Source organism: Bufo gargarizans, chromosome 8, assembly GCF_014858855.1.
Source record: "Bufo gargarizans isolate SCDJY-AF-19 chromosome 8, ASM1485885v1, whole genome shotgun sequence".
Taxonomy (NCBI): Eukaryota; Metazoa; Chordata; class Amphibia; order Anura; family Bufonidae; genus Bufo; species Bufo gargarizans.
This window is the reverse complement of record NC_058087.1, coordinates 138,399,170-138,426,415: the sequence shown is the minus strand read 5'-3', so window position 1 is coordinate 138,426,415 and position 27,246 is coordinate 138,399,170. Positions and strand designations below refer to the sequence as shown.

Below are 27,246 nucleotides of genomic sequence, written 5' to 3'. Positions count from 1 at the left end.
CTGAATTGTTCCCTTGTCATCCAGGGAAGGACTGAAGAGTGAGGTTTAGCCAAGGGGCAGGCATAAGCAATCTTTATGTCCTGCTGCAGACTGAGCAGAAGATGGAGGCTCCTGCTGCAGACAGTTGTCTAAAAGAAAGACACAAGGCCGTGAGCAGGAGGAGGTGGGACCTGGCTGATTCCCTAGAAAGATTTCTTTATACAGTATATCTCTATAGTCTTAAAGGCTATGTACACCTTTGGGGGCAATTTTTTTTTATTTATTGCATTGTACAAATTTTTTCAATTGGTCTTTATTAAAAATATGGAGCCCTTTTTTCTGTACATAGCCTGAGATGCTGTCGTAGCAGCCTGTGGATTTTCTCTCTCTTCCGTCACTTGAGGAGCTGACGGGCTCCTTATCTCTGCTCCCTGACATTATAAACACTTATTATAGCTCAGTCCTTATCTTACTGATAAGAATGTGGCTTAAATAAGTGTTTATGTCCTCTTAGTAGTTTAGAGATAAGGTTTATTAGATGACCAAAGTGAAAGTACCAGTCACAGAGATAGAAAAACAGTTAACCCTTTGTGACAGAGCGGCTCAACATTTTTAATAGAGGCCAATTGAAAATATGATTTTTAGCTAAAAATGAGTAAAATGCAATCCTGAACAAAAATTGCCTCCAAAGGTCTAAATAGCCTTTAATTGTAATATGAAACAAAATAGGATCAAAGGAAAGAATTATATAATTTTTTGTGCATTTTCTGTTTAGTGTCCCTGCAAGAACACAAAATTAATTTTATCCAAAAACCCCTCTGCATTACAGGCGGTATTTAGACAGTCCATTGACAGACGAAAGACTGCTGCAAATGGCAGCCTGCAGTTTAAGAGATCTTAAGGACAACTGTGGTGAATAGGGAAATTCCCTGCCACCCAGGTTATTATATTGTATAATTTACTGTAATTGGCTGGTTTTAGAGCAGATTAGAAAAGAGTAGGGATGAGGTTACCCTGTTTTCCAGACGCCTTGTAATGTAGCTTGACATAGGTAGCTATACAGTTTTCCAATGCTCCCCTTTACAATTAAAGGAGATCAAATCTGTATATCTGCTGTACTTTGAAAAAAATATAATCTTCAGCATAAGACCATAATTTGGCTATTATATAGCTGCACACAAAATGTGGGTGCCTTAAAGCGATTGATAAACCCTGGCACACATTTACATTCATGGCCGTACGTTCAGTAGCACTTAAATCTATCCAAAGATGACAACGTTGCTTGCACTATAACTTCCCTGCTGCTCAGTGCCTACATATTAAAATTAACCATTCTTCCATATTCTAATAATATAATACAGAAATACCAACAGGAAGAACAGCGATGTGGGGGGGGGGGGGGGGGTCACATATCCACAGTGTAATTTGTGTCATGAGGCCACCAAAAATTTTGGTAATCATTCCAAATTTTTGCAAAGAATTTGAGCTGGATAAGGGCCTTCACATGGTACAAAAAACTTCCATCATTTTATAAGCTCCGCCCTTAAAGGGGTTGCTGTTGGATAGGGGTTTTTAAGACAACCCTGGGTACCTTTAATAAATAAACCAAATAATACCCCTTTCCAATATGCTTACCTTTCAAATTCTTCCACGGTAACCCACGATCCGGTGTAATGGCTAGGCTACCGTAGCGTTTTGAGCACAGTGACGGAATGTCATGTGATTACGTCCTCCAGTGGCCACCAGGGGAAAAAAAATCACTGACTCCAAGCGCCATTGGACGAGGAGCTCAAGTGATGCTGTCATGTGACAGGATGTTACATCGCTATCAACAAAATGGCAATGTTTCCTCGCTTCCAACATATTTTTCTGTGGCGCAGAGATTGATGCATGAACCCCAGCCAGTCTTATATTTTGGTGGACAAAAATAAATAAACTATTGGAAAAAAAATGCTGCTTACTTAACGGTGTTGTCCGAAATCATTCAAAATCTGGGACGAGCCCTGTAATAGCCTACAAATAAATAAAATAAATCATCTTGTACTCATCTCTTTTCTCCGTTGCTTCTTACAACTGCAGCAGCATGCCGGTATACGCTATGTAACTGCTGCAGCCAGTCACTGTACTCTAGTCTACTGGTGATTGGCTGCAGGGGTCATGTACCGTATCTTGACATGTTCCCACTGCAGTTTGTAAACAAGCAGCATCAGGAAGACCAGAGAGAACAGAGCTAAAGGAAAAGGGTGAGTACAATGTGATCAGGGGGCGTGTCAGAGATTTTTAATTATCTCATACACCCCTCTTAAAGTGTACCAATCATCTATACACAATAGGCCTCATTAATAAACGATCAGTATTGTTTAACCCATTCTATCCCGGGCCAGTTTTCACTGATGCTGGCGTATACAGCAGGGGCTCGTCTCTCAATGACTGCCGGGCCCCTGCTACTGATCGGGTGGCTGCAGATCCTGCACCCGTCCGATCAGCGCGGCGCACCTGTACGGCGCTGGGGTTTAAACCGCATCCTGCAGCACCGTACATGTACAGTGGAGGTCGGGAAGGGGTTAATAGAAAAACTGGCTTTGTTCCTGAGCCACCAATCACATTGCAGCTTTCTAGTTAAGAAATGAAACTGAGCTCTGATTGGTTGCTATGAACTGCAATGCCAATTTTCCCGTTAAAATGTGGGGCTCATGCATAAAAACGTATTTTTCTTCCGTTTCCGTTTATTTTACAGGTCCATATGCTGAACCATTCATTTCAATGGGGCTTGAAAAAAACCCCAGAAATGATTCCATGTGCATTTCGTGTCCGTATGTCCACATGTCCGTTCCGCAAAAAAGATAGAACATGTCCTATTCTTGTCCGTTTTGCAGACAAGGACAGGCATGGTTACAATGGATCCGCCCAAAAAATGGATGCAACACGTCCCACGGATGTCCTCCGTTTTTTTTTTGAGGACCGATAAATGCATACGGTCATGTGCATGAGCCCTAAATGAGGCTAATTTATGCATCCAAATATGAGTTAAGTCAATATATGCACTTATTCAGACACAATTCAAATGGAACGTAAACCTTTATACTTGCCAACAGTCCCTTGTGGTGTAGTTTATTTTTATTTGCATTAAAAGGGGCGTTTCTATTTGGGACAGGACTTGGTATTTTGCAATGGAATAGAGAGGATATGGATTGAATTATTCGGTTCTGTGGAAAATCTGTACCATATACATAGGCTTAGAATGGAAATTGCGTATAGATAGTTACGTATGCTACTCATTTACATATGTACTTGTATGGGAAGAGTTATTGACCTCAGTGACTTTGGTGATGCCTAGTTATGTGGTCACCCATGACCAGCCATGTCTTCCTGGTCTGTGGCTGAACAGTGGAACATGGCCCCTCCGTGGTCATCAGTGAAAAAGCAAGAGACTAGTATTATTAAATTCCTAAAAATCATGGCTGCTCACTTGTGAGTTCAGACATCTATCCATGTAGCATGGTCCATATCCTTCTGACTATAAACATGGCTACCGGAGAAACTCCTTCTTTGTACATAACTCATCTGAGCTTTCGGTTGTTAATTTCCCATTAAAGAGGACCTTTCACCTGAAAATGAAAGTTAAACTAAAGACATAGCGTTACTTACATGCCCCCGGTATTGCTTATTCATTCATTTTTCAATCTGTGCCCCCGTTTGTCCGCGCTGCCCCCCGGAATATTTGCCGCCTTGTATGCTAATGAGCCATTCGGCTCAACTGGGCGGGCCTTCAAAAGTTCTCCTGGGCGTGTCATTCTTCTCCCTGGCACGGAGCGCATCCAATCAGCGCGCTCCGCTCTTAGCCAGGGAGAAGACGCTCCAGTTCTCGCGAGACGGCGCCGGCTCCAGATGGATAAAATCGCTCTAGTTCTCGCGAATCTCGCGAGAACTGGAGCGTGATCTCCCTGGCTGATTGAATGCGCTCCGTGCCAGGGAGAAGAAAGACACGCCCAGGAGAACTTTTAAAGGCCCGCCCAGTTGAGCCGAATGGCTCATTAGCATACAAGGCGGAAAATATTCCGGGGGGCAGCGCAGACAAACGGGGGCACAGATTGAAAAATGAATGAATGAATAAGCAATACAGATTTAGTTTAACTTTCATTTTCAGGTGAAAGGTCCTCTTTAAATAATAGTTTCATGGCAACGCCGAATGCATTCGTACTTTGTTTTTTAATGTTTTGTATGATTATTTGCGTATAGCATACTAATGTGTTAGAGCACCTTCCCTGACTTGGAGGAGAGCCATCGACTCTCCTATTGCATCAACCTGCCATCTATTCCACCTGGACGGCAGAAGTAGGTGCTGTTTAGAGGTCTATATGGCCGGTTTGAAGGGTAGGTTCTGTTGGGTTGAGAGTTGCCTTGGCTAATTAAAGTACTTGTCTGAGATAATTTTTCCAGTGGTGACAGTGCCTGGTATTTTAGCTCAGCCTCATTCACTCACAGCTGCAATACCAAACACTTCCTTATGACAAGAGTGGCACTCTTTCTGGGGGAAAAAAAGTAGACCCAGCAATAATAGAGGGGTTGTTCAAACTGGACACCTCCTTTTATCACATAATTTTCCATCGATAACCTGCCTTACCAGATACCATCAGGACGCCTAGTGTCATGCAGCACATATGACCACAATGGGATATCAGATGATCTAGTAGCAAAATGAAGAGTAAGCTAAAGTGATCGTCCAAATACATTACCTTCTGTGCAAAACTGGCCACCTTTGAATGTGTTTTTGTTGCTTTGTGTCAGGATTAAAAAGATAACGCTTACAGGTCTAGCTGTCAGGCAGCTCCTCTGACAGATTTCACTGTGAAAGGGACTGAGCAGCCTGGAATGTATGTGAAAAGGGGCAGGCTTCAGTAGACAAATAGATGACATTTAAAAAAAAAATATTGTGTTCTTTTAGCCCAAAATAAGTATAGTAACAATACAAAATGCATTTACGGGTGTCCATAGCATTTAATGCAGATCGCTCCCATGTTTACAAGGGCCAATGATCAAGTATGAGCATTATTTTTATGAATACTTGATTGGGCAATAAATCGCCTGTGTAAAATGGGCTTGAAGGCTATGTAGACCTTCAGAGGCAAATTTTTTTTAATGATTGAATTTAACTCATTTTGATTTTTTTATTTTATTTTTTTTCAATTGGTCTTTATTAAAAAAAATATTGAGCTGTTCTGTCACAAAGGGTTAACTGTTTGTTTAGCTGTGTGAGTGGTACTTTTTACTTTCACTTTGTACTTGTCATCTAATAACCTTTTATTTCTAATTTACTAAGAGGTCATAAACACTAACCGTAATATAAGAACTGAGCTATAATGAGTGTTTATAATGTTAGAGAGCAGAGATAAGGCCATTTGAAAAAATGATTTTTAGCTAAAAATGAGTAAACTGCAATCATTAAAAAAATTGCTTCCGAAGGTGTACATAGCCTTTAAAGGGCTTCTGTCACCCCACTAAAGTCATTTTATTTTTTTGGGGCTAGTTAAATTCCTTATACTGCAATATATGAAAATATAATAGTGTCACTTACTTTCCTTCAGCAGTTTCTTATAAAAACAAACTTTTATAATATGTAAATCAGGTCTCTACCAGCAAGTAGGGCGTCTACTTACTGGTAGCCGAAGTAAAAAAACGCCCCCTCGTCGTGTTGATTGACAGGGCCAGCCGTGATCTCCTCCTCCGGCCGGCCCTGTCAGCATTTCAAAAATCGCGCGCCTCGGTTCATATGGCGCAGGCGCTCTGAGATGAGGAGGCTCGCCTCCTCAGAACTCCCTCAGTGCGCCTGCGCCGATGACATCACCGAAAGAGAAGACGTCATCGGCGCAGGCGCACTGAGGGAGTGCTGAGGAGGCGAGCCTCCTCATCTCAGAGCGCCTGCGCCGAATGAACACAGGCGCGCAATTTTTGAAATGCTGACAGGGCCGGCCGGAGGAGGAGATCGCGGCTGGCCCTGTCAATAAAGGCGACGAGGGGGCGTTTTTTTACGGTGGCTACCAGCAAGTAGACGCCCTACTTGCTGGTAGAGACCTAATTTACATATTATAAAAGTTTGTTTTTATAAGAAACTGCTGAAGGAAAGTAAGTAACACTATTATATTCTCATATATCGCAGTATAAGGAATTTAACTAGCCCCCCAAAAAAATATGACTTTAGTGGGGTGACAGAAGCCCTTTAAAAAGGTTTAACAGCTTTAGGCTGCTTTCACACTAGCGTTCGGGTTTCCGTTCGTGAGCTCCGTTTGAAGGAGCTCACGAGCGGACCCGAACGCAGCCGTCCAGCCCTGATGCAGTCTGAATGGAGGCGGATCCGCTCAGACTGCATCAGTCTGGTGGCGTTCAGCCTCCGCTCCGCTCGCCTCCGCACGGACAGGCGGACAGCTGAACGCTGCTTGCAGCGTTCGGGTGTCCGCCTGGCCGTGCGGAGGCGTGCGGATCCGTCCAGACTTACAATGTAAGTCAATGGGGACGGATCCGTTTGAAGATGCCACAATGTGGCTCAATCTTCAAGCGGATCCGTCCCCCATTGACTTTACATTGAAAGTCTGGACGGATCCGTCCCAGGCTATTTTCACACTTAGCTTTTTTTTGCTAATATAATGCAGACGGATCCGTTCTGAACGGAGCCTCCGTCTGCATTATTATGGGCGGATCCGTTCAGAACGGATCCGCCCGAACGCTAGTGTGAAAGTAGCCTAATCCAGCAATGTACATTTTATGCCTTGGATTCTTAGTCATCCTTTGCAACTATTCTTCAAGCTGTCATAACCAGAACATCAGTAAAAATAAGGTAGTAAACCTATCATTTTGGTATAAAAAGGAAATCACTAAATGATGGCAATTCCTCCCAGTTAAAGGGGTTATACAAAATAAATAAAAATAAAAGTCTGCTTTTCTGGTATTTTAGTTTATCCTCATTAAAATGGTTTCCAATCTTTCATTTACAGTCAAAAATAATTGGCTGGTGTCAATGTATATTTGTTAGGCTGGGTTCACATCTACTGTGTAGGTTCAGCTTAAGAGTTCTCTTTGAAGGGCTGTTTGATAGACCCTTATTTCAGGAAGGTGGGTGTTCTGCCATGCTTTCCGCATTACCATACTGACACTTAGGTTCCATCGTTGATTACGGAGGTTTAGATACACGAGCGATCATCTTGTCTTAAGGTCATGTGCATTAAGCGAAGGAGTTCCCTACTCCAGAAACCCCTTTATAAAGATCTGAAAACCAAAGTAATCTTTAAAGGCTATAGAAACCTTTGGGGCAATTATTTTTATGACTGCATTTTACCTAGTTTGAGCTAAATATTATTTACTAACTGGACATTATTAAAAATGTCTGGTGGTTTTGGTGATACATGCAGTTAAAAATCAGTCTATTAAGACTGTTCCTCCGGAGTTCCATCAGTGGAAGGCTCTTGTGAAGCCTTATCTCTGATCTCCTGACCTCATAAACTCTTATGAAACTGATAAGAATTAGAATGCAATGATAAAATAAATTCTCCCAAAGGTGTCCATAGCCTTTAATTCTCCAGTGGTTGATATGTTGCATATGTGGAAGTCGTGTTACATTGCTCCTAAATATATGATAACTGTTCATATGAATGGCAGTGGACGCAGATGTTACCCAGGTACCAGTTTGTAGCCAATGCGTGGCATGCCCTCGTTTTATAAGTACGGTAGACAGACTGATCTCTTTATTTTTGCATCCACAAAAGTGACAAGATGGTTTGTTAATGATAGAGATATATTTATTACCTGCATAATTGGGTGTTTTTCTATTGTGTTCTTTTGCTGCTGATTGTTAACTTACTGATGTTCCTTTAAAGGGGTTGTCTAAGATTAGAAAAAGGGTTCTGTTTTTTTTTTTTTGAGAAGCCACACCATTGAAAGGATGCCTCCAGGTTGCAGCTCATCCCCATTCAAATCAATGTGAATGAACTGCAATACCAGACACGACCTGAGGGCAAAGTGGCGTTGTTTGAAAAAAAACAAAAAACTTTTTTCTCATCCTGGAGATCCCTTTTAAGTCTGTTTGAACTTGCAGACAATCATAGATATTTCTGTAATAAGATGATCCTATATATATAAAGCAAAGGAAATATGAAAAGGTTGTATAGTATGGGAAATGGTTTATTTTCAATATGCTGTTAACAAAAATAAAGATTTTACCACAAATCTCTTTGTGGGTTTCTTTGTATTATTAGAACGGCTGAACACGTGCTGCAATGTCTGTGTCACACATAATTACCAATCAAAATCTTTTTCTCCGATGAACCGGATAGTAAAATACTACACTTGGTTGGGGAGGAATTTATTACATTCCGCTCACGCCAGAACCTAAAAAAGTGCAAACATCGTGTCTGTGACTTTTTAAACGCCATTGAGCCTAAATTTAGGCACAAGTGGCGTTTCTGCAATGCCCTTGCCACTTTCTCAAGAAGGGAGCGTGTGGAGGGAGGGTCCAGTGGCCCGGCTTATTTATTTTCTTTTACGTCGGTTTTCTGGTGTAAAAGAATACCGGAATCTACACCAGCTCTGAACTGGCAAAATTTCAGCTTAGGGGTACGGATTTCCGGAGGATGCGCATAAATTAGGTGCATTTTCTGGCAGCACAGCGGATATCATAGACTGGAGTAAAACACTGATTTATGATGGATTCCTCCTTTTGGTGTTTGCAGTTGTGAACCCATAATACAGTTAATTCTATGTCTGGCAGAAGGAACACTTGGGTCATGGTAAAAAAAAAATAGTTTTAGTCCTATACTTTAGTAAGTCTTCCATTCCTTCACCTTATAACGCCAGATTTCCCAGAAATAAGCAATTTTTCTATGGAACAAAGTAATATAATAATTAACAGTGCAGTAGTACAGCAAAAGTCCTGCCAGGATCAACTGGGTTTGACAGATGCAGGATTATCAAGCATTTCAGATGGATATATAAAAATATATTTTTTAAAACCCCATTCATGTGACTCATTGAAAGTATAGAGTCCAACAAAAAAGAACTCTAAAGGGGCTTTCCACCTTTTAGATATTGATGCCCTATCCTCCGAATCGGTGGGGTCTGACTCCCAACACCACCACTGATCAGCTGCTTGCAGCAGCCATCAGTGCCAGAATAAGGAAGCAGAAGGCTTCCTACACTGTGTAGTGGTTGTGCTGGGGTATTGGATCTGTGAAGGTGGAAAACCCCTTTAACTCCACTCAGAACTCGGCTCATGGGAACCTGTCCTGGAATGTGTTTTAGGTGCAACCATTTTTCATTTAAGAAAAACGGTTGCACCTAGTGGTTAATTTATTCCTACATTTACAGGACTCTACTGCAGAATTATTATTTCATGGGGAATACACATACGGTATTTACTAAAATAGACATGTTAGGAGACACTTTTAAAAGCGGTTTTCCCACAATCAAAATGTATTACCTATTCACACAAATGTCTGATCACTAGGGCCCCACTGATCACTTCAATTAGAGCCCTGCCCCCCCCCCCATTCCTCCTCAATGTATGACAGCAGTGAAAAAGTAGTTGAATGGTCAGATGGTTAAGCATGCTCCATCACCACTCCATTCAAAAGCTTAGGTGAAAAATGTCAACTGCGAGACAACCAACAGATACCAGTTTAATTAAAGGGGTTTTCCAGAAGAAAAAAAATAATGAATGAATCATCTTTACATCAAATAGTTAGGGGTCTGATCTTCTGGACCCTTCAATGATTAGTGGTACAAAGGTCTTGAGTGGAGCTGAGCTGCATTCTAAGGATAGGCCATCAATGGGTTTAGCCCAAAAATCTCTTCTATATCAATCACTGGTAGAGTATGAGGGGAATTGCAGTAACAATTGAATCAGTCAGATTTTTGGTTGAGGAAGCTGTAAAATATACTGCCATTCATAGTTTTAGTCAGACAAGTCCTCTTTTGGACCTCCGTGTCTCTTCCTACACGTGTCCAGATGTTCATGCCATTCTGTTCCTAGACAAAAACAGCAGCTCATTAGATACCAGATTCACTTAAATCCCTTTCACACATTAATGTCCATGATGACATCCATGACAAGATGGTCAGTGGTTTATCCATGAAGATGTCTATGAAGAATTCATGTTTGGTCCATGTGTTTATTTCTTGCCCTCCGTATGGCCATCTGTATTCCATGTACACTGCTAAGCTAAAAATTAGCTTCTAGAATCCAGCGAATCTCCTACCAACAGTTTGTGAAAATCCCTGACAGAACACGGATACCAGTGGTTTTCATGGACCGACAGACATTAATGAGGGTGTCTAGACCGCTTCACAGACCAAAGTAGTGCATGTCTTCATGATCACCCATGGTCAATGGAAAATCAATAATGTGTAAATAAAAACCGCAAAATCAGTGGTTACGTGTGCTGTCCATGCAGAACATGGGCAGCACACGTCCTGGGATTCACAGACGTGAAAGAGGCACTTGGTGCGAATAATTACTTTTTACTACCAGATGTCCAATGTACTTATATTTTTGTTGTGTTCTGAGATGTTGGTGACACCACATGAAAGGAGACTTTGGCACTGTTCAATGACGATCCTGGGTCCTCCAGATCCGCCGATTCTTTTTCCACTGCGAACAAGAGAGAAAAACAAACCAGGTCAGGTTTATGTGTTAAGCCTCGAGATTATTCTCTTGTTAAAAAGTCAAAATGATTTTATTGAGGCCAGAGCTTGGAGAACAAACTAAACAGGACGTCCTGTACCAGGAGGCACAATTATCCATGGACAAACCCTCCTCGTATATCCTGCAGCCAGCTATGGTATCTCGCTGAGACGGTGTACACATCGAAATAATGACCACGTCATGGTTTAATTCTATCCATCCACAATAAACTAAAGAGTTTAGTAAATGAGGCAGAAGTGGCAGACAATGCAAGCGCTTTCTGAACGTGATACTTTAGACAAGGTCAACAATGGAAATCCATTTGTGCACTGCCCTGTTTAAATAGTAGCTAAGCATCCTTTCAGTAATTCATTGGTTTGCTTTGGCAACACAAATCATAATTACAGATCTGCAATCACTCGTTCCTGCTTACGTACAAGATAAGTCAGTGCATGGTTACCATAAAGGGTTATTATATTACACTGTAATGTGATATTAATAGGCTTTTAAAATGGTATAGACGCAGAGTCCAACCCCAGTTGCTTAGGACATTCCATCAAAGTTTGATTTCTGGAATCCAACTGTTAGGACCTCAGATGACTAGCAGATCATCTCCCACATCCCTAACATCCCCTACTTCGTTTGCACAGACTAAGCACAGTACATATGAGTAAGCTCAGTCCAATTCACGTGAATAGAACTATGCTGCCGTACCAGGCACAACCTATAAAAAAAACTGTGAGGGGGACGCACCATTTGCACTCTGTTTGTTTTTAGATTTAGTTTTTGGTCAGATTAAGACCCAAGACCCCATTGCTGCAAGGTAAAAAATCAGCCAACACAAAATTGGTACCACATTTCATGCCCAAAGAAATCTGTTGATCGAAGTAAGCATCCACAAATATATTTGGTCTTGATAGACATTCAAAAACCATCTTTTAAGGTGTTTAAAGGATTTGGCAGAAAGTAAAGTTAGTAAGTTGTTATTATGTCTGCTAGAATAAGCCTTGTCATTTAGGAGAATGATTACATATTCAAAATACCATATAGTCAAAATTATCAATGAATTCTAACAATGAGCTGGCCAACCATGACCTAGTCAAGGAGCTTCTCCCACAGGAAAAGCTACAAAAATTGACAACCAATCAGGTTTAATCACAGGAGATTTGGGCTAACTGGCCCTGATATTTAGCCCCACTATAATATGGTTTTTCAACTGGCGAAATTTTGGGTGACCCTTTAAGTGCTCAGTGCTGTCACCCATATGTCGGAAATAGCTCTCAGGTGGCTCTTTATTATGTTTTCTGAAATATGCCTTGTAATTCTGGGGAATGATTATGACCATAATACCACATGGTCAACATTATCACTGAGCTGGCCTATGTGTGGAGCTTTACTCAACGGAGAGGCTACAAAACTGGCAACCAATTGGGTTCAGTCAAAGGAAAGATTTTGGCCAATTGGACCTGATATTTAGCCTCACTATGTTATGGTTTCTCGACTAGCGAGATACTATTCGAATGAAACCGGTACTAAATATTTCTCTACTTACCCTTCATACTAACCATTTAAAATAACAACTTCTCAAAAAGGCTAAACTGTTTTTTTCCAGAGATTATTGTACAAAAAGTAAAAGGCAAAACAAAATAAGCAGAGTCTAGAGGATTAGCTAGACCTCTTACTGCTGGAAGGAGACCAGCTAAGTAGAGTCCATATTACATGTACCAACATATGGTAAGAAGTCTGGAGGATGAGTTAAATTCAAGAGAGTAGAAGAATCCACGATCATTGCCCGTTCAGTCTGACAAACATTCTCAGCTGTCGCTGTCAGCCTCAACTTCCAGGGTCTCAAATATATTTAAGAAAACATGATATCTTGTATGGAATTCCATCAATTTATCATATTAATTGACACCTGTAACCACCCAGAAGTACTATGAATTTTAACAAAACCAAATTACAGTGAGTCTAGAACAAGTCTAGAAGTGATTTTGGCCCATGTGGCAGTGGTTATAGTAAACACATTAATAGCATTGCTGTGCCTTCTACTGTTTATTGTTCAAGGCAACAATGCTGCAAGGAAATCAAGAATTTATGTTGAGGCTCATAAACATCTAAAAGTTGATACCTGCCGTCAAGGCATATTCCCATCTGGATATTTATGCCGTTTCCACAGCATATGTCAAAAATGTCTGATAGGTGCTGGCCCCCACCTCTGGGACCTGCTCTTAACTCTTCTCATACCGCAGGAAAGGTAGCCACACAAGCATAGCTCTCTCCATTCACCTCTACGGCAGTTCTGAAAATAGCTATTTTCTGAAGTCCCATAGATGTGGATTGGAAACAGCTGTGCATGCGCAGTCACTTCTCCATTACCGAGAAAGGTGCGAGAAAGGGCCCCATCCCAGAGCTTGGATCCACACCTACTGGACATTTATTGCATATCTTATGGATATACCATAAAAGAACAGATGGCTCAGCCCGTTTAAGACTCCCCAAAATCATTTTCTTCAAGGAAGACACACAATATCAAAAGCGCTGTGCATATGCATCCCCCCCATCCCCGGGGGTGTGAGAAAGGGCCCTGTCCCAGAGTCCACAGGGACCCACACTTACCAGATATTTATGGCATATCCTGTAGACATGCCATAAATGTCCAGATGGGACAAACCTTTTCAGACCCCCCTCAACCATTTTCTTCAAGGAAGACTCTCAATATGGAAAGAAGTATGCATACACAGTCACCAGTGGGAGAATGGGTCCTGTCACAGTAGTGGGACCCACACCTACCGGACGTTTATAGCATATCCTGTGGACATGCCATAAATGTCCACATAGGACAACCCCTCTAAGACTCCTCATGATCATTTTCTTCAAAGAAGATTCAAAATATATGAAGAGATTACCTTAACCAGACAACCCATTTATAGCTGTAATAATGAGCAAAAGGAAGTACTATATATAAAGTTGAAATTAGTATTACTAGTATTGCAAAACTGATGTTTTCTCTGAATGGGTTATGCAGGAGTATGGCACAGAACGTGGGCCATTGGACCAATGTACTGATGGCAGACTGGGCTGGATTTTTTAAATAAAGAAAGAGTACATTTATAATTTTTCTATTTCCAGCCTGTTATTATCATTAGTGTGATATCTTTATAACCCCAGACAATTCCTTTAAGACCAAAATACCTCCATCATTGAGGCCAGTTCTAAAAATACAGATACCAGACCATCAAAAAGCCACAACTTAGGTGGAACAGGTCTTAACAAACCACAAGAGTCATGATAAATCAATGGATGGATAATTAAACTCCTATTAATAACAGGATCCATAAGTCATGCAATAGTTCTATAGATTTTTGGAGAAGTCCTGTATGTTTTTTTGCAGCAAGCAGCTAAAGGGGTTGAAGGAAATTTTGAGAGTTACAGACAAATATCGCTAAATGATACTCTATGGCTGCAATTCCATTGTGCGCCATGGTGGCAATCAGCGACTATCATCTTGCATCTTATATCTATGGCTCCCACACCAATGGTAGATACCTTCATAAAGCTATGATTGATAAAAGCTATGACTGTATCACTGTATTATTTTATTTGTTTCCAGGTAGGAAAAGTTGAACCTATAAGCTGATAAAATACATGTCAAAGGGGAGCCTATTGTAAATCAGGTTAGTGGATGGATTGTGGCTGCAGATTGGGTCTTGACATCAGATATTACAATGAAGGGAATGGGGATGGGCTATGATACCAGACTATGGAAAGACCGAGGACAAGACTTGTTGGGATGACTATTGCTAACAAGTGTTCATACGAAAAGGTGTGCCTCGTTCATTGGGTAATAGGATCCTTTCGTGTGGACACCTAAATCGCCCTTTGCCAGCAGCAGATCATGCCATCTCAACAGTACTCTGCTGCCAGCAAACAATGATTCTGTATGGGGACGAGTGTATAGTGTACAGTGCAGTGCAGTGGTCTCCTCCTTTGACGGGCAGGCGATTGTCGGGAAGAAACACTTGAGCAGTGTAAAGGGGCCTCGAGAAAGAGTCAGAAGGTGAAGATGGAGATGAAATGGCTGATACATCCACTCTAAATAGAAAACATACACAAAGGTTAAAATGGCATTACCCAATTTAAAAGGAGAATGGCGCACAGGTAAGAGTGGTCACCTTGAAGCATTGTGCTAGAAGCACAACCTCCTTGATGGTGCTAAAAGAAGTGGCTGTAGCCCAACTTCCAACGTGTTCGGCAAAAGGACCATGTATCAAGGTGGAGATAAAATGGACGCTGCCAGGCACTACTCAAAGGTGTATTTTCAAAAATGTATTGTAACAAGCAACATGTTCTGGGACTGGACTAGTCCCTTCCTCAGGCCTTATACATAGTGAGTAATACCCAAGGAAGGGACTAGTCCAATCCCGAAACACATTGCTTGTTACATGTTGAAATAAATGTTAAAAACGACAGCATCCTGTGATCTCCATCCTTTCGGCAGTGTCTTGAAGAGTCCGTCTTCATCTCAGTACATGATCATTGATACACTGGTATAGAAGGTGGGAAGGGACCATGGAGCAGAAGTAAAGGAAAGAAAGGACACGTGGAATGAGAGAGAGGGAGAAATTGAAAGAAGAAGAGGGGAAGGAATAGAGATGCAAAGATGAATGAATTTGGTTGGCAAAATAAAGGATGAGGAGTAAAAGTGGGAGGAGGAGGAGAAAGAAAGAAGAAAATGGAATGTATGGGAATGTCAAATCAAGTATGAAGTTTAGAGCTTAGGATAAAAAGCAAGGAGCATTGAGAAACAGGATGGTCATGAAAGGAGCATGGAGGTTTAGAGAATACAAATAAAGAGGACCTGTCCGCTCGCCTGCCATCTCTGCGGCAGCAGCTCTGGTAATTGCATCCCCCATGTAATAACTCTGGAGCATCTATTCTTATGACTCTACGTTGTGCCATTCCTTTATTATTCCTGCTAGAAGTTATGAATGAGTTGCCAGCAGTTTGCAATGAAGGTCCAGATGGGTGTTACTAGTTGGGGGGTCCCTGCACAGTCTGATACTGGCAGCACTGATTAGATAGTGTCAAACTGTGTAGGGCCACAACCTTAACTGGTAACACCCATCTGGACCTTTACTGCAGATTGCTAGCAATTCATTCATAACTTCTAGCAGGAAAAATAAAGAAATAATACAACATAAAAACATAAGAATAGAAGCTCCAGAATTGTTATTACATGGGAAATGCAAGTAGTTGCTAAAGCAGACAGGTCAGGAGAGGGGACAGGTCCTCTTAAAGGCTCAGCTAGAGAAGCAAAGTTTTCATACCTGCCCAGTGAAATGGTTCACATGATATGAAAAAGGCTCAATAAAACATTACTTTGGTAGGATAGGTGTTTAGCTTCAGCATTGGATAACACAAAGTCAATTCATGAAAGTATTGAAGCCTGTCCAACAATTAGCTGACCGGACATTTTATTACAGAGATATACGTTTGGCATATAGGTCATAACTCTATTTTAAAGGGACATCCATCACTTGATTGGATTGCTGATATATCCAAATGGTAGAAAGTTATTTCATATCACATCAGCAATTCATATTTGTACCCCTATCTTGTATCTGCAGCAGTCACTGGGTAATGACATAATTGTTTGTATACATACATAGAGCAAGGCCCACCATGTATGTATAGACCCCTGGATTTGGATATTAAATGGTGTAGTTTCATAATTTTTCGTATGGGAATATTAACCAATAACATGGTAATATATATTTATATATAATACATGCCAAAAGTCTTCAGACCCTTTGACTTGTTTACATTTTGTTATGCTTGTGCTAAAATAAAAATCAAGTTTCCCCCTCATTGTACACGCAATACTCCATATTAATGACAAAGTGAAAACAGAAAAATCTTTGCTAATTTATTGAAAAGGAAAAACTAAAATCTTGCATTGATATAAGGTATTCAGACCCTTTACTTACGACTTAGTTGAAGCCCCGTTGGCAATCATTACAGCCTCCAGTCTTCTTGGGTATGATACCACAAGGTTTATACCTGATTTGTGAATTTTCTGCAATTCTTCTCTGCAGATCCTCTAAAGCTCTGTCGGGTTGGATGGGACCATCGGTGGACAGGCATTCACCAAGGACGCTCGATTAGGTTCAAGTCAGGGCTCGGGCTGGGCCACTCAAGGACATTCACAGAGTTGTCCCTAAGCCACTCCTGTGTTGTCCTGACTATGTGCTTAGGCTCATTGTCTTCTTGAACACTAAACCTTCAGTCCAGTCTGAGGTTCAGAGCACTCTGAATCAAGTTTTCATTAAGAATATCTCTGCACTTTGATTCATGCAGCTTTCCCTCAACTCTGACCAGCCTCCGTGTCCCAGCCGCTGAAAAACACCCCCAGAGCATGATGCTGCCACCACCATGCTTCACTGTAGGGATAATATTGGGCAGGTGATGAGCAGTGCCTGGTTGCCTCCAGCCATGAAGCTTACAATCGAGGCTAAAAATTAAATCTTGGTTTCATCAGACCAAAACATCTTGTTTCTCAGTCTGATAGTCCTTTAGGTGCTTAAAAAAAAAACAACTGGTGGCTTTCATGTGTCTTTTACGGAGAAGAGGCTTCTTTTTGGCCATAAAGCCCAGATTGGTGGAGTGCTGCTGTGATGGTTGACCTTCCGGAAGTTTCTCCCATCTGCACACAGGATCTTTGAAACTCAGCCAGAGTAAACATTGGGTTCTTGGTCACCTCCCTTACCAAGGTCCTTCTCCCCTGATTACTTAGTTTGGTGGGGTGACCAGCTCTAGGAAGACTTAAGGCTGTTCTAAACTTCTTCCATTAAGAATTAAAGGGAACCGGTCATCAACTTTATGCTGCCCATACTAACGGCAGAATAAAGTAGAGACAGGTGGGTTGATTTCAGCGGTCTGTCCTTTCTAAGTTAAAAGCAAGTGGTTGCCGAGAACCAACATCACAATCATTGCAGACTGGGCCTGGAAAAGAGTCACGGCCTCCTGAGAAGAGTCATGGTTATTCCTAATCTCCTGCTGATGACTGACAGTCTTCTACCTAGTTTTCTCCCTAGGAGAGAACTGCCAATCATCAGCAGATGGGCGGGGAGTGCAGGAGATTAGGAATAACCAGGACTCTTCTCAGGTAGACTGGACTCTTTTCAAGGCCTGGGCTGCATTGGTTATGATGCTGGTTCTCGGCAACCACTTACTTTTAGCTCATGAGTGACACATCGCAGAAATCAGCATTTCTGTCACTATTTGATGCTGCCCTCAGTGAGGTTAGCATAAAGTTGATAACAGGTTCCCTTTAAAGGGTGCGATGCGTTTTTCACTGATGGTTGCTAGGAGATGTTGTTTGTAAACCTTCAGTTTTTTTATCATGCGCGTGAAAAACGCATCAAAACGGATTGCACCCAAAACTGAACAACTGAATGCAATCACAGACAAAACTGACTGAACCTTCTTGCAAAATGGTGCGAGTTTCACTGAAAGCACCCTGAACGCATCCGGAGCTAATCCGTCACACTCGTGTAAAAGAGGCCTAAACAGTGATAATTGGCTCCATGCCGTCCCCATTCTGAAATGTATTTTCAGTATCAGGGGTATTTTTGCTGAGTGCTCTGTGATTTTCCACATCAAAGTGAAGACTGCTGCTGACATTCAATACCCCAGAGGTGGGTGACTGCCTGGAGAACGTGGAGCTCTTCATGTTTGGAACTGGGGGCATAGTTCAAACGCTGATATACACTGTGACCATATTACATCTATTTCTCTCTCAATAAGCTGCCCTATTTCATTTGGCTTGACACGCCACTTTTCACATATATTATTACTTCCCGTTAGTGTCAAATTTACAGTATTTGTTGTAAAGCAGAGAAGTGTCGTTTCTCAAAAGGTGCTAATTAGTTACACAAAGAAAGTCGGAATAATTGGATGATAATGGAAGCTGTGAATAAAATAGACAATGCTATTCTGAACATGGGTGAAAGACATTTGACACATTGCTCCTTTGCATCTACAGTGAAAAAGAAGCAACTTTGTAAATAGTCTTCATTAAAGATTTCCTAATGTTTTGTGTCTACAGCTGTTATGCACACTTGTGTCTCCATGGAAACAGACAACAAACAACCCAGTGTAGTCTGATCTTGCACTTATACTCTTTACCATTTGTTCCCTACCTTTTCTTAAAGGGTTTTATCCTCTAGAACAGGGCTGGCCAACCTGTGGCTCTCCAGCTGTTGTAAAACTACAATTCCCACCATGCCCTGCTGTAGGCTGATAGCTGTAGGCTGTCTGGGCATGCTGGGAGTTGTAGTTTTGCAACAGCTGGAGAGCCGCAGGTTGGCCAGCCCTGCTCTAGAAGATCATCAATATCTGATCAGTGGGGGTCCAACACCCAGGACCCCTGCCGATCAGTTGTTTGAGAAGGCAACTGTGCTCGCAGTAGCGCTACGGCCTGGCCTTCTCAGCAAACCAAGCACAGCGCTGTGCATTGTATAGTAGCTGTGCTTGGTATCGTGCTCAGCCTGATTCGCTTCAATGCGAATGAGCGATGCGACTAGGCCATGTGACCGATGAGTGTGACATTACAGGGCCTAGAAAAAGCTGAGAGAAGGCCAAAGCGGTACTGTGAGCGCCGATGTCTTCTCAAACAGTTGGTCAGCGGGAGTCCTGGATTAGATACTGATGACCTCTGCCAGATATCAAAACCAGAAATAACAACACAAATATGAAACGTGCCTTAGGCGCCATTTTGTGCCTTCCCTTAAGCCCTAAGGTTTGCGAAAATAAGGTAGTGATAAACCCTACAACTGAAGTACAAAGTAAAGCCTTCCAAGGGCACCTCAAGTTAGCAAGCAAGATGCATAGCAACATCCTGAGGCTCACACTGCCCTTCTTAAAGAATTTTGTTATGTCAAGACACCCTATCCTTAGATAATGGGTTACAGGAGCATAGGGGAGGGTGGCCCCAATATTTTTGCTATGGGGACCAATATAGTCAATGTTTTCTATTTACTATAGTGTAATGGGGTGAACCAGTTGCTATTGCAGATGCCTCACCAGTTCACTCAAGTGTGTATTACACACATTGTTCCCTTCTGCGTCTGCCTTTCTGCTACCAATTCTCCCTCTTCCAAGCCGGCGGCTTAGTATCTGAAGAAGGCCTGCGTGCCGAAACGTTATACGATATGAATATTGCCGCAAGTCAAATAAAAACCTGAATCAGCATAATTGCAAACCAAATAAGCTGTAGTTGTATGCTTCATTGAAAACGGGGTTGGAACCCTACTTACAGCTCCTCACAGAGTGCGACAAAGATTTATCTGAAGCAGTTGCTATTGCAGCTATTACAGGACTTCTCCTCTTGTGTAGTATTCCACTAGACTTTGTAACGTGAGATCCCTCCAAGTAGTGCAGCTGACACATTCTGTCTTAGGTCGTAACGTCAGTCTGAAAGCATGTCATATGTTTGTTGTATGAAACATGTTACTCGCCACATTGAAGAGCCACGTGGATCTATATATATATAAAAGCATGACCTGACCCTGTTTTTTTTAAGATAAGACATTCATATGGAGAGATAGCTCAGTAGTCTCATTCAGTGAAATACTGACCTCAGGATCACAAGAAAAGACCCTATGAGTAAGGCTACTTTCACACTTGCGGCAGGACGGATCCGACAGGCTGTTCACCCTGTCGGATCCGTGCTTCCGCTATTTCGCCGTGCCGCCGCTCCGTCCCCATTAACTATAATGGGGACGGGGCGGAGCTCCGGCGCAGTACGACAGTTCGCAGTAAGAGGCTGCCGGACTAAAAAGTCGGACATGCAGGACTTTTAGTCCGGCGGCCTTTCGCCATGCACTCCCGTGCTGCGCCGGAGCTCCGCCCCCGTCCCCATTATAGTCACAGCGAAATAGCGGAAGGACTGATTCGACAGGGTGAACAGCCTGTCGGATTCGTCCTGCCGCAAGTGTGAAAGTAGCCTTAAAGATATGACCACACATCACTATCGTGACACAACTGCGACGTGACCATGCTGTGCTTGAGTACCGCGTGGCCGTACGAGCAGCAGTTGGCTCCAGTTAACTAATTTAGACTTCGCAGCACCTAAAATATCCCAGCAGTCTCCAATGAACTAATCAGGACCGCACTGTCTGTTCATGGCTGTGCGGCATTAAGATTGCAGTGCGGTCGCAGCCTAAATACAGGATATTTTTCAGGATCCATAAAGATCAGTTTTTATTTATGACAGGAATTGAAATAAATCTGAAGTCAATGGTGCTGCAAGTTGGCACCCTCTAGCGGGAGAACTGTTCTTTGTCTGGGTACGGCTCTGTTCACATCTGCATTGATGGTTCCATGCGAAGCCTCCAATGCACATTTCGTCATATTTGCCAGAAAAAATTGTATAACGTTCAACACAATTTTTTTTTTAACAAACAACACTATAAATCAGTGGGGTCCATTATGCGACACCAACAAGAAAAAATTAAAAGGAGAAAGCTGGTGTGAACCTAGCCTAAGGCTCTGCTCACATCTGCGTTGAGGCTTCAGTGCGGTACATCATTTTGACAAAATAGAGCTGTATGCTGAGCTATCTTCTCTATAAAATATGGTATTGGACATGGGTGAGGACAATACAATGCAGGGCTAGGATTCACCCATCCACTCACCTGGTAAGTTCATCTCTTTTTCATGTAAAGATAGGACTGTGGTAAGGTAAATGGTCCACGGCATCAGCCTTTAGCCCTTGGTAGTGGAGCTGCAGATCAGTGCCTACAAAGCACCGGGCACAGGCTGGCCCCACCCATGGTAATTTTAGTTAGTACCTGCATGTATTCAGAGGCTCCTAAAAAAATGTGTACAACTCTACTTTTTGCCAACAAATCATGGTGTCATGGTCATTATTCAAGGTAAGGATATGGCCTAGCAAGTACCAACTTTAATAGCTGTCCCATGAATCCCTACTTTGTAGCGTTAACTTGACATTAAAGATCACCTATGAGCACAATCCATCCTATTAAACCAGGTAGGGTTGATCCCACCAACTAAAATGATATCTGTCTTGTGGAAATCAGCCGTCGAGTTCCCTAAAAAATACTTTTATTCTTTGGCTAGATTAGGGCTTTGGTGCACAAGGGGCATGGCCAGCATTGGAAAGCTGAGGAACTGAGGTGTACCAATGGGCTAGGCCCTACCCCCCGGGTGCACTGAAGCCCTTATTTGCATAAAGTGTTTGTTTTTTTTCTCCTTAGGAACGCCACAACCGATTTTCACAAGACAGGTATTACTGTAATCGGCAAGGTCAACCCTGGTCTGGCCTATCCCTGGTTTAACAGGCTTGATCCTGCTGATAAATGCTCTTTATGTGTATTAAATGCATTAAGTGTCAAGATCATATTTGCCATATTTGATGTATTGCAACCTGGTAGAGGTCAAAACGGCGCTCTTTTGGCCTCTATCAGGTGACGGGGGGCCTACGGATACAGTCTGCTATATGTTATGGGAGCTGACCTGGCAAATGCGGCAAACGACACTACAAATGCAATGTGAAAGCTGATTTAACAAGCCCCTTACGTAGAATATTTTAGATGTAGTGGTCCTTTTAAGATGTACCGTACTTGCATTTCCTCCCAGAAATGCTGATCCTACCAATAATGTTGCTGTGCCTTACATTGGCTGTCGTCAGCTGTTTCAGCACAAGATGATTACACGTCCTCTAATGTCCATGTGAAGTCAGCACCATGTGTGGAGCTTGGATTACCACCGTGCTGATGCACACATAGATCACGTCTCCAATGTCTTTACTTAATAGCAGGTTTGTTAAACCGTTAATTAGTTTGTCTTGTTATATCCTATCTTACTTAACAGGATATCCTGCAGTTCATTCTGAATCAGAAAGATGGAGCAAAGAGCCAGGTCTGAAGATGAGCCATTGGGAGACATACCTCAGGCCTGTGGCTAAAAGGAAGAAGAACAACATCATGCGAAGAGGAACAAAGTATTAACTTTTTTCAAGTATTTTAATATGAAGCCATTTTGGTTTGGTTTCTAAAATGCTCAAGCATGTTCCTGATATGTCTTGTAAAGCACAAACATATAACATTTGATATAAAGTCATTACATTGAAAATGTATGTAAACATAACATGAACACATGACGAGACCGACCAGAGCATTTATTGCACCTTGGCTTTCGAACGAGGCACAATTTAAAGAATATGGTCATCATTTACACACAGTGATGGCAGTCATCTTGGATATTAAGCCACTTTCAGCCTAGACAAGTGGCATGGTGAGACATAAAGCACAAAGTACTACATACCTTGAACTTGTCATTAACCAAATCACCTTCTAGAAGATATTATCTCATAAAGTTTTCATAAGAACTCTGCCATTGGTGACAACTGCCTTCATGTGACTGGTGTGGGCTTGAGATTTTTAAGACAGGCTTTCCCAACTGGTGGCTCTCCAGCTGTTACAAAACTACAACACTCAACGTGCCCTGACAGTCTGCGGCCAAAAGTGTATGATGGCACAACAGTTTGGCAACAGCTGAAGGGCCACAGGTTAGAGATGAATGTTTTAGAGCAGGGATGCCCAACCTGCAGCCCTCCAGCTGTTGCAAAACTACAACTCCCAGCATGCCTGGACAGCCTACAGCTATCAGCCTACAGCAGGGCATGGTGGGAGTTGTAGTTTTACAACAGCCGGAGGGCCGCGGGTTGGGCATCCCTGGTTTAGGGCATACTTGTCTGCCACATTAGCATCATGGCTTCTATTTATTGAAGGTAACATAACCCTTTGAAGGATAACTCCAAATCCGTTGACTTTCTGGAGTCCATTGGGGCATGCTACCCTATTCCTGCAGTGAAAAGTGACAGAAACCGGGACAGATGCTCTAAACCGTAGCGTGAACAGAGCCTAACCAGTTGTTATTTGGCCTGTTTTGGGCTGTCCTAGAGACAGAAAAGGATATCTACACATCTACAGATAGATTTATTTAGGGCATGCCATAAAATCCAACAAAGAATAGTCACCGCTTACACGTTTCGAACAAGCTTGGTTGGACTAAGGTTAAGAACACCAAGGGTGTTGGAAACACGTAAGCAGTGACTATTCTTTGTTGGATTTTATGAAAGTCTCTAGAAATAATTTTAGTTTGTGGAGACTTGAGCCTTTCTTCTGATTGACTATTTGGCACACAAATAGGGCATTAAAGATGAGATTTTAATATTGATGGCCTATCCTCAGTATAGCTCATCAACATCTGATCGGTGCTGAATGGGACTGAGCTACTCCCAGGCCATGTGACCAATGAAAGTGACGTCACTGGCCCAGGAAGAGGCCCCGGCGCTCTGGTGAGCAATACAGTGTAGAGCTGTGCTTGGTATACTGTGAGGAACCCACCATGTTCACTGGAGTGCCATGGCCTCTTAAAACAGCTGATTGACAGGAGGGCACCAGGAGTTGGACACCCAATGGTCTGATATTAATGACCTATCTTGAGGATAGGCCATCAATATGAAAATCTCAGACAACCCCTTCAAGTTCTATAGAAATAACCTGACTCGTCTGCACAGATGCCAGTGCTTATTAAAGAAGAGGCTGCCATCATAATTTCCCTCCTCTTGCAAATATTTGTACTCTGCCAGACAGCCAAAAAACAGTTGGTGCTGGGCTATGAGTGGGCTAAATTTCCAATCTGTTCAATACATTTTTATTCAGATGCCTGGAGAACATTGGGCTCTGGAACAAAAGTCAGCTCACCCAACTTTTATCCAATGTTTATAGTCAAAATACTAAGATGATTTGGAACGTGAGCATTAAGAAATGAACAGCAAATCCTATTCTGCCAGGAGGCAATTGGTTTCTTCTCACAGAAGCAATCAGAAGGCAAACAAGCTGAGATCTAAATGCTCCGTGACTGTAGAAGTCTGGGCATAGGTCTCTCATAAAATAAATGGGACAGAGTTCTTACCCCCCCCCCCCCCACCCCCTCCGCTCTGCTAGTTGTGATGAGGAACATGATCTGACATCAAAAAGTGAGCACAATTTCATAAAGACCTCTTGTATCAACCAGATCCTGTTTGCCCACAGCATTCAATCACAGTTCATGTTTCTTTATGAAGTGAAGATTAAAAATGAAAGCTGAACTCTGGTCACTACAGTCAACAATGCGTATTTCATGATAATTTCAATATCATCTTTGAAGACCTGGTTAAAAAAAATGAAAATCTGATGACCAACTACTGAAAAATTTTGCATGCCCTTAATTGCAGAAACGCACGTAATGAAATTCTGCTTGGTGGTGGATTTTTTTCTTTACCTCTGCTCCCACGGAAGTGAATGGTAGCGGTGTTGCAGTAACCAGCTCTGTACACTATACCGTGGACCGAGCTGTGGAGCTGTGTAGTTTGGATGGCGGGGCTACTATGGAACAGATGATCGGTGAAGGTGCCAGGTGTCTGACCACCGCCAATCAGATATTGATGGCCTACCGTGAAGATCAATATTAAAATCCTGGACAACCACCTTCAAGAAAAGAGCTCAACACTCTTGGTGGCTGTATGATGCTTCTAATCACTCGACAGGCAAAAGTATAGGTGCATTTAGTAAAGCACAATTCCTGGGCACTGCATGGGGCTCATATAATACAATATATGGTATATTGTCCTTGTAAGTGCTCAGACCCTTACCGAAATGCAGAATTAGGATGGATTATCCAGTAAATTAGAAAGCCACAATGCATTCACAATGTGTCCTGCAAGATGTATGCACACAAAAAGCTGTCTAGTTTCCTACCCAATAAAGACTCTAACCTCCGTTGGCATAGCTCAGAAATTTCCCTTCAGATTACTGATGTCAGAGACATCCTAATTGTTGAGAGGACCATTGAAATTGAAACTGAAAGATGATCATTTCTGGCTGGTACTTATCGTGAATCTGTCAATATCTTTTACTGCCCTGACTAAGGGTAACATAAACTAGAGACAGACACCCTAAGCAAAATGCTGGGTCACCTTGTTTAAGCTTATCCAGCCATTTGCTAAAATCAAGCCAATGAGTCCTGATATTCAAGAGGGCCTGACTCTCTCTCATGAATATCAGGACTCTCTGGCACCTGCTGTGTACTGAGCCAACTCCACTGAACACTGAAGCTGTTCCACAAACGATTGGGTTATGTAAAGAAAGTGACCTGGGGTTTTGCCTAGGTTATCTGTGAATAGTTTAGGTTATCCTTAAGGTGGATTTACATGAGCCAATTATCGGGCAGATCCTGCGAACGCTCGTTCCCGACAATCTGCTATCTAAATGTGCCGCTGATCACCCGATGAACAAGCCAAACGCTCGTTCATCGGGTGATCCTGTCGTGCAGGTACCATCATCGTTTCTGGGCAGCAAATCGTGCTGTCTAAATAGCGATCTGCTGCCCGGAAACCATGATTCTGTATGAGGACAAGCGATACCTAGTCCTCCTACTGTGAAGGAGGTTGCTGAAGGTCTCCTTCACTGAGCAAGTAGCTCCATCGGCCCGTCTAATCCCACCATTAGGGCACCAGAAAACTAGTGATAGATTCCCTTTAATAAGATTTTATAAAATGCACACATCCATCCTAACCTCAAGAAATGCTTCTTGCCAGATGGAAGGTCAAGGGTCTCATGGAGTTCCTCAAGGTGGACATAGAAATGCAAAGTGCTTTGATAGCAGGTCAAAATGACTCTAGAAATTAAGAGTATATATGATGCTGGGTGCCTACTTTCAGTTTGTTTTTCTTCTGTTTAATGCTAAAGCTAAAAATGAATTAACAGCAGTATTGCTTATTCCATATCATCATGTGTTAAGTGCTTCATTGCATCAGAAGATTGTCATTAATGTCTACATGTTTACTTGCCTTTGTGTATTTGCTGCTCCATTTTGCACTCTGGTTGTCTTTTCAGACTCGCAGTGCCAGACTTGCCCTCCTTTCCAGATAAGAAGTGCCCTTTTGTTCTGAGATATTAATGGTCGATTGGCCAAAAATAAGTATGTATGTATGTATGTATGAGAACATGACTACAAGGATATCTGAATAGTTGATTATCCAGATACAAGGTAAACCTGGCTCTTTTAGGTCAGCAGACTGTATTCGGATCCTTTTTATGTATTGGATCATGCATACTACCAACTGGTGCAGGGGTGGAACCTAAAAGTGGCCCCATGTTGTAGGTGGAACTAAATCGATTGAAGATGGGGCAACAGAAGTAGGCAGGGCCAACAGAAGTAGGCAGGGCCAACACAAGTAGGCAGGGCCAACACAAGTAGGCAGGGCCAACAGAAGTAGGCAGGGCCAACACAAGTAGGCAGGGACAACACAAGTAGACAGGGACAACACAAGTATTGCTTATTCCATATCATCATGTGTTACCATAGTGCAGCACAAAATACTGCCGCCCTCTCCAAAGTATTCAATTGTATCATCGTCCTGAGGATGGTAATACAGTTCGGTTCAGGAGGGCAACAACGGCCGTTGAGCATCAAGGAGAGCTTGGGTGGCCCCCTGGGTATCGGCCCACCAGAAAATCTCCCTGTAT

General features: G+C 42.3%; 1 protein-coding gene across 1 annotated transcript in view; it reads right to left on the bottom strand.

Moving 5' to 3' along the window:
- Positions 1-9,682: 9,682 nt before the first annotated feature.
- Positions 9,683-27,246, bottom strand: part of IQCK (IQ motif containing K) — a 68,496-nt gene continuing 50,932 nt past the window's right edge. The window contains exon 9 of the mRNA XM_044304507.1: positions 9,683-10,615. Within this exon, the coding sequence (XP_044160442.1) occupies positions 10,509-10,615 (107 nt within the window). The 3' untranslated portion in view covers positions 9,683-10,508. The remainder of the gene's footprint in view (positions 10,616-27,246) is intronic.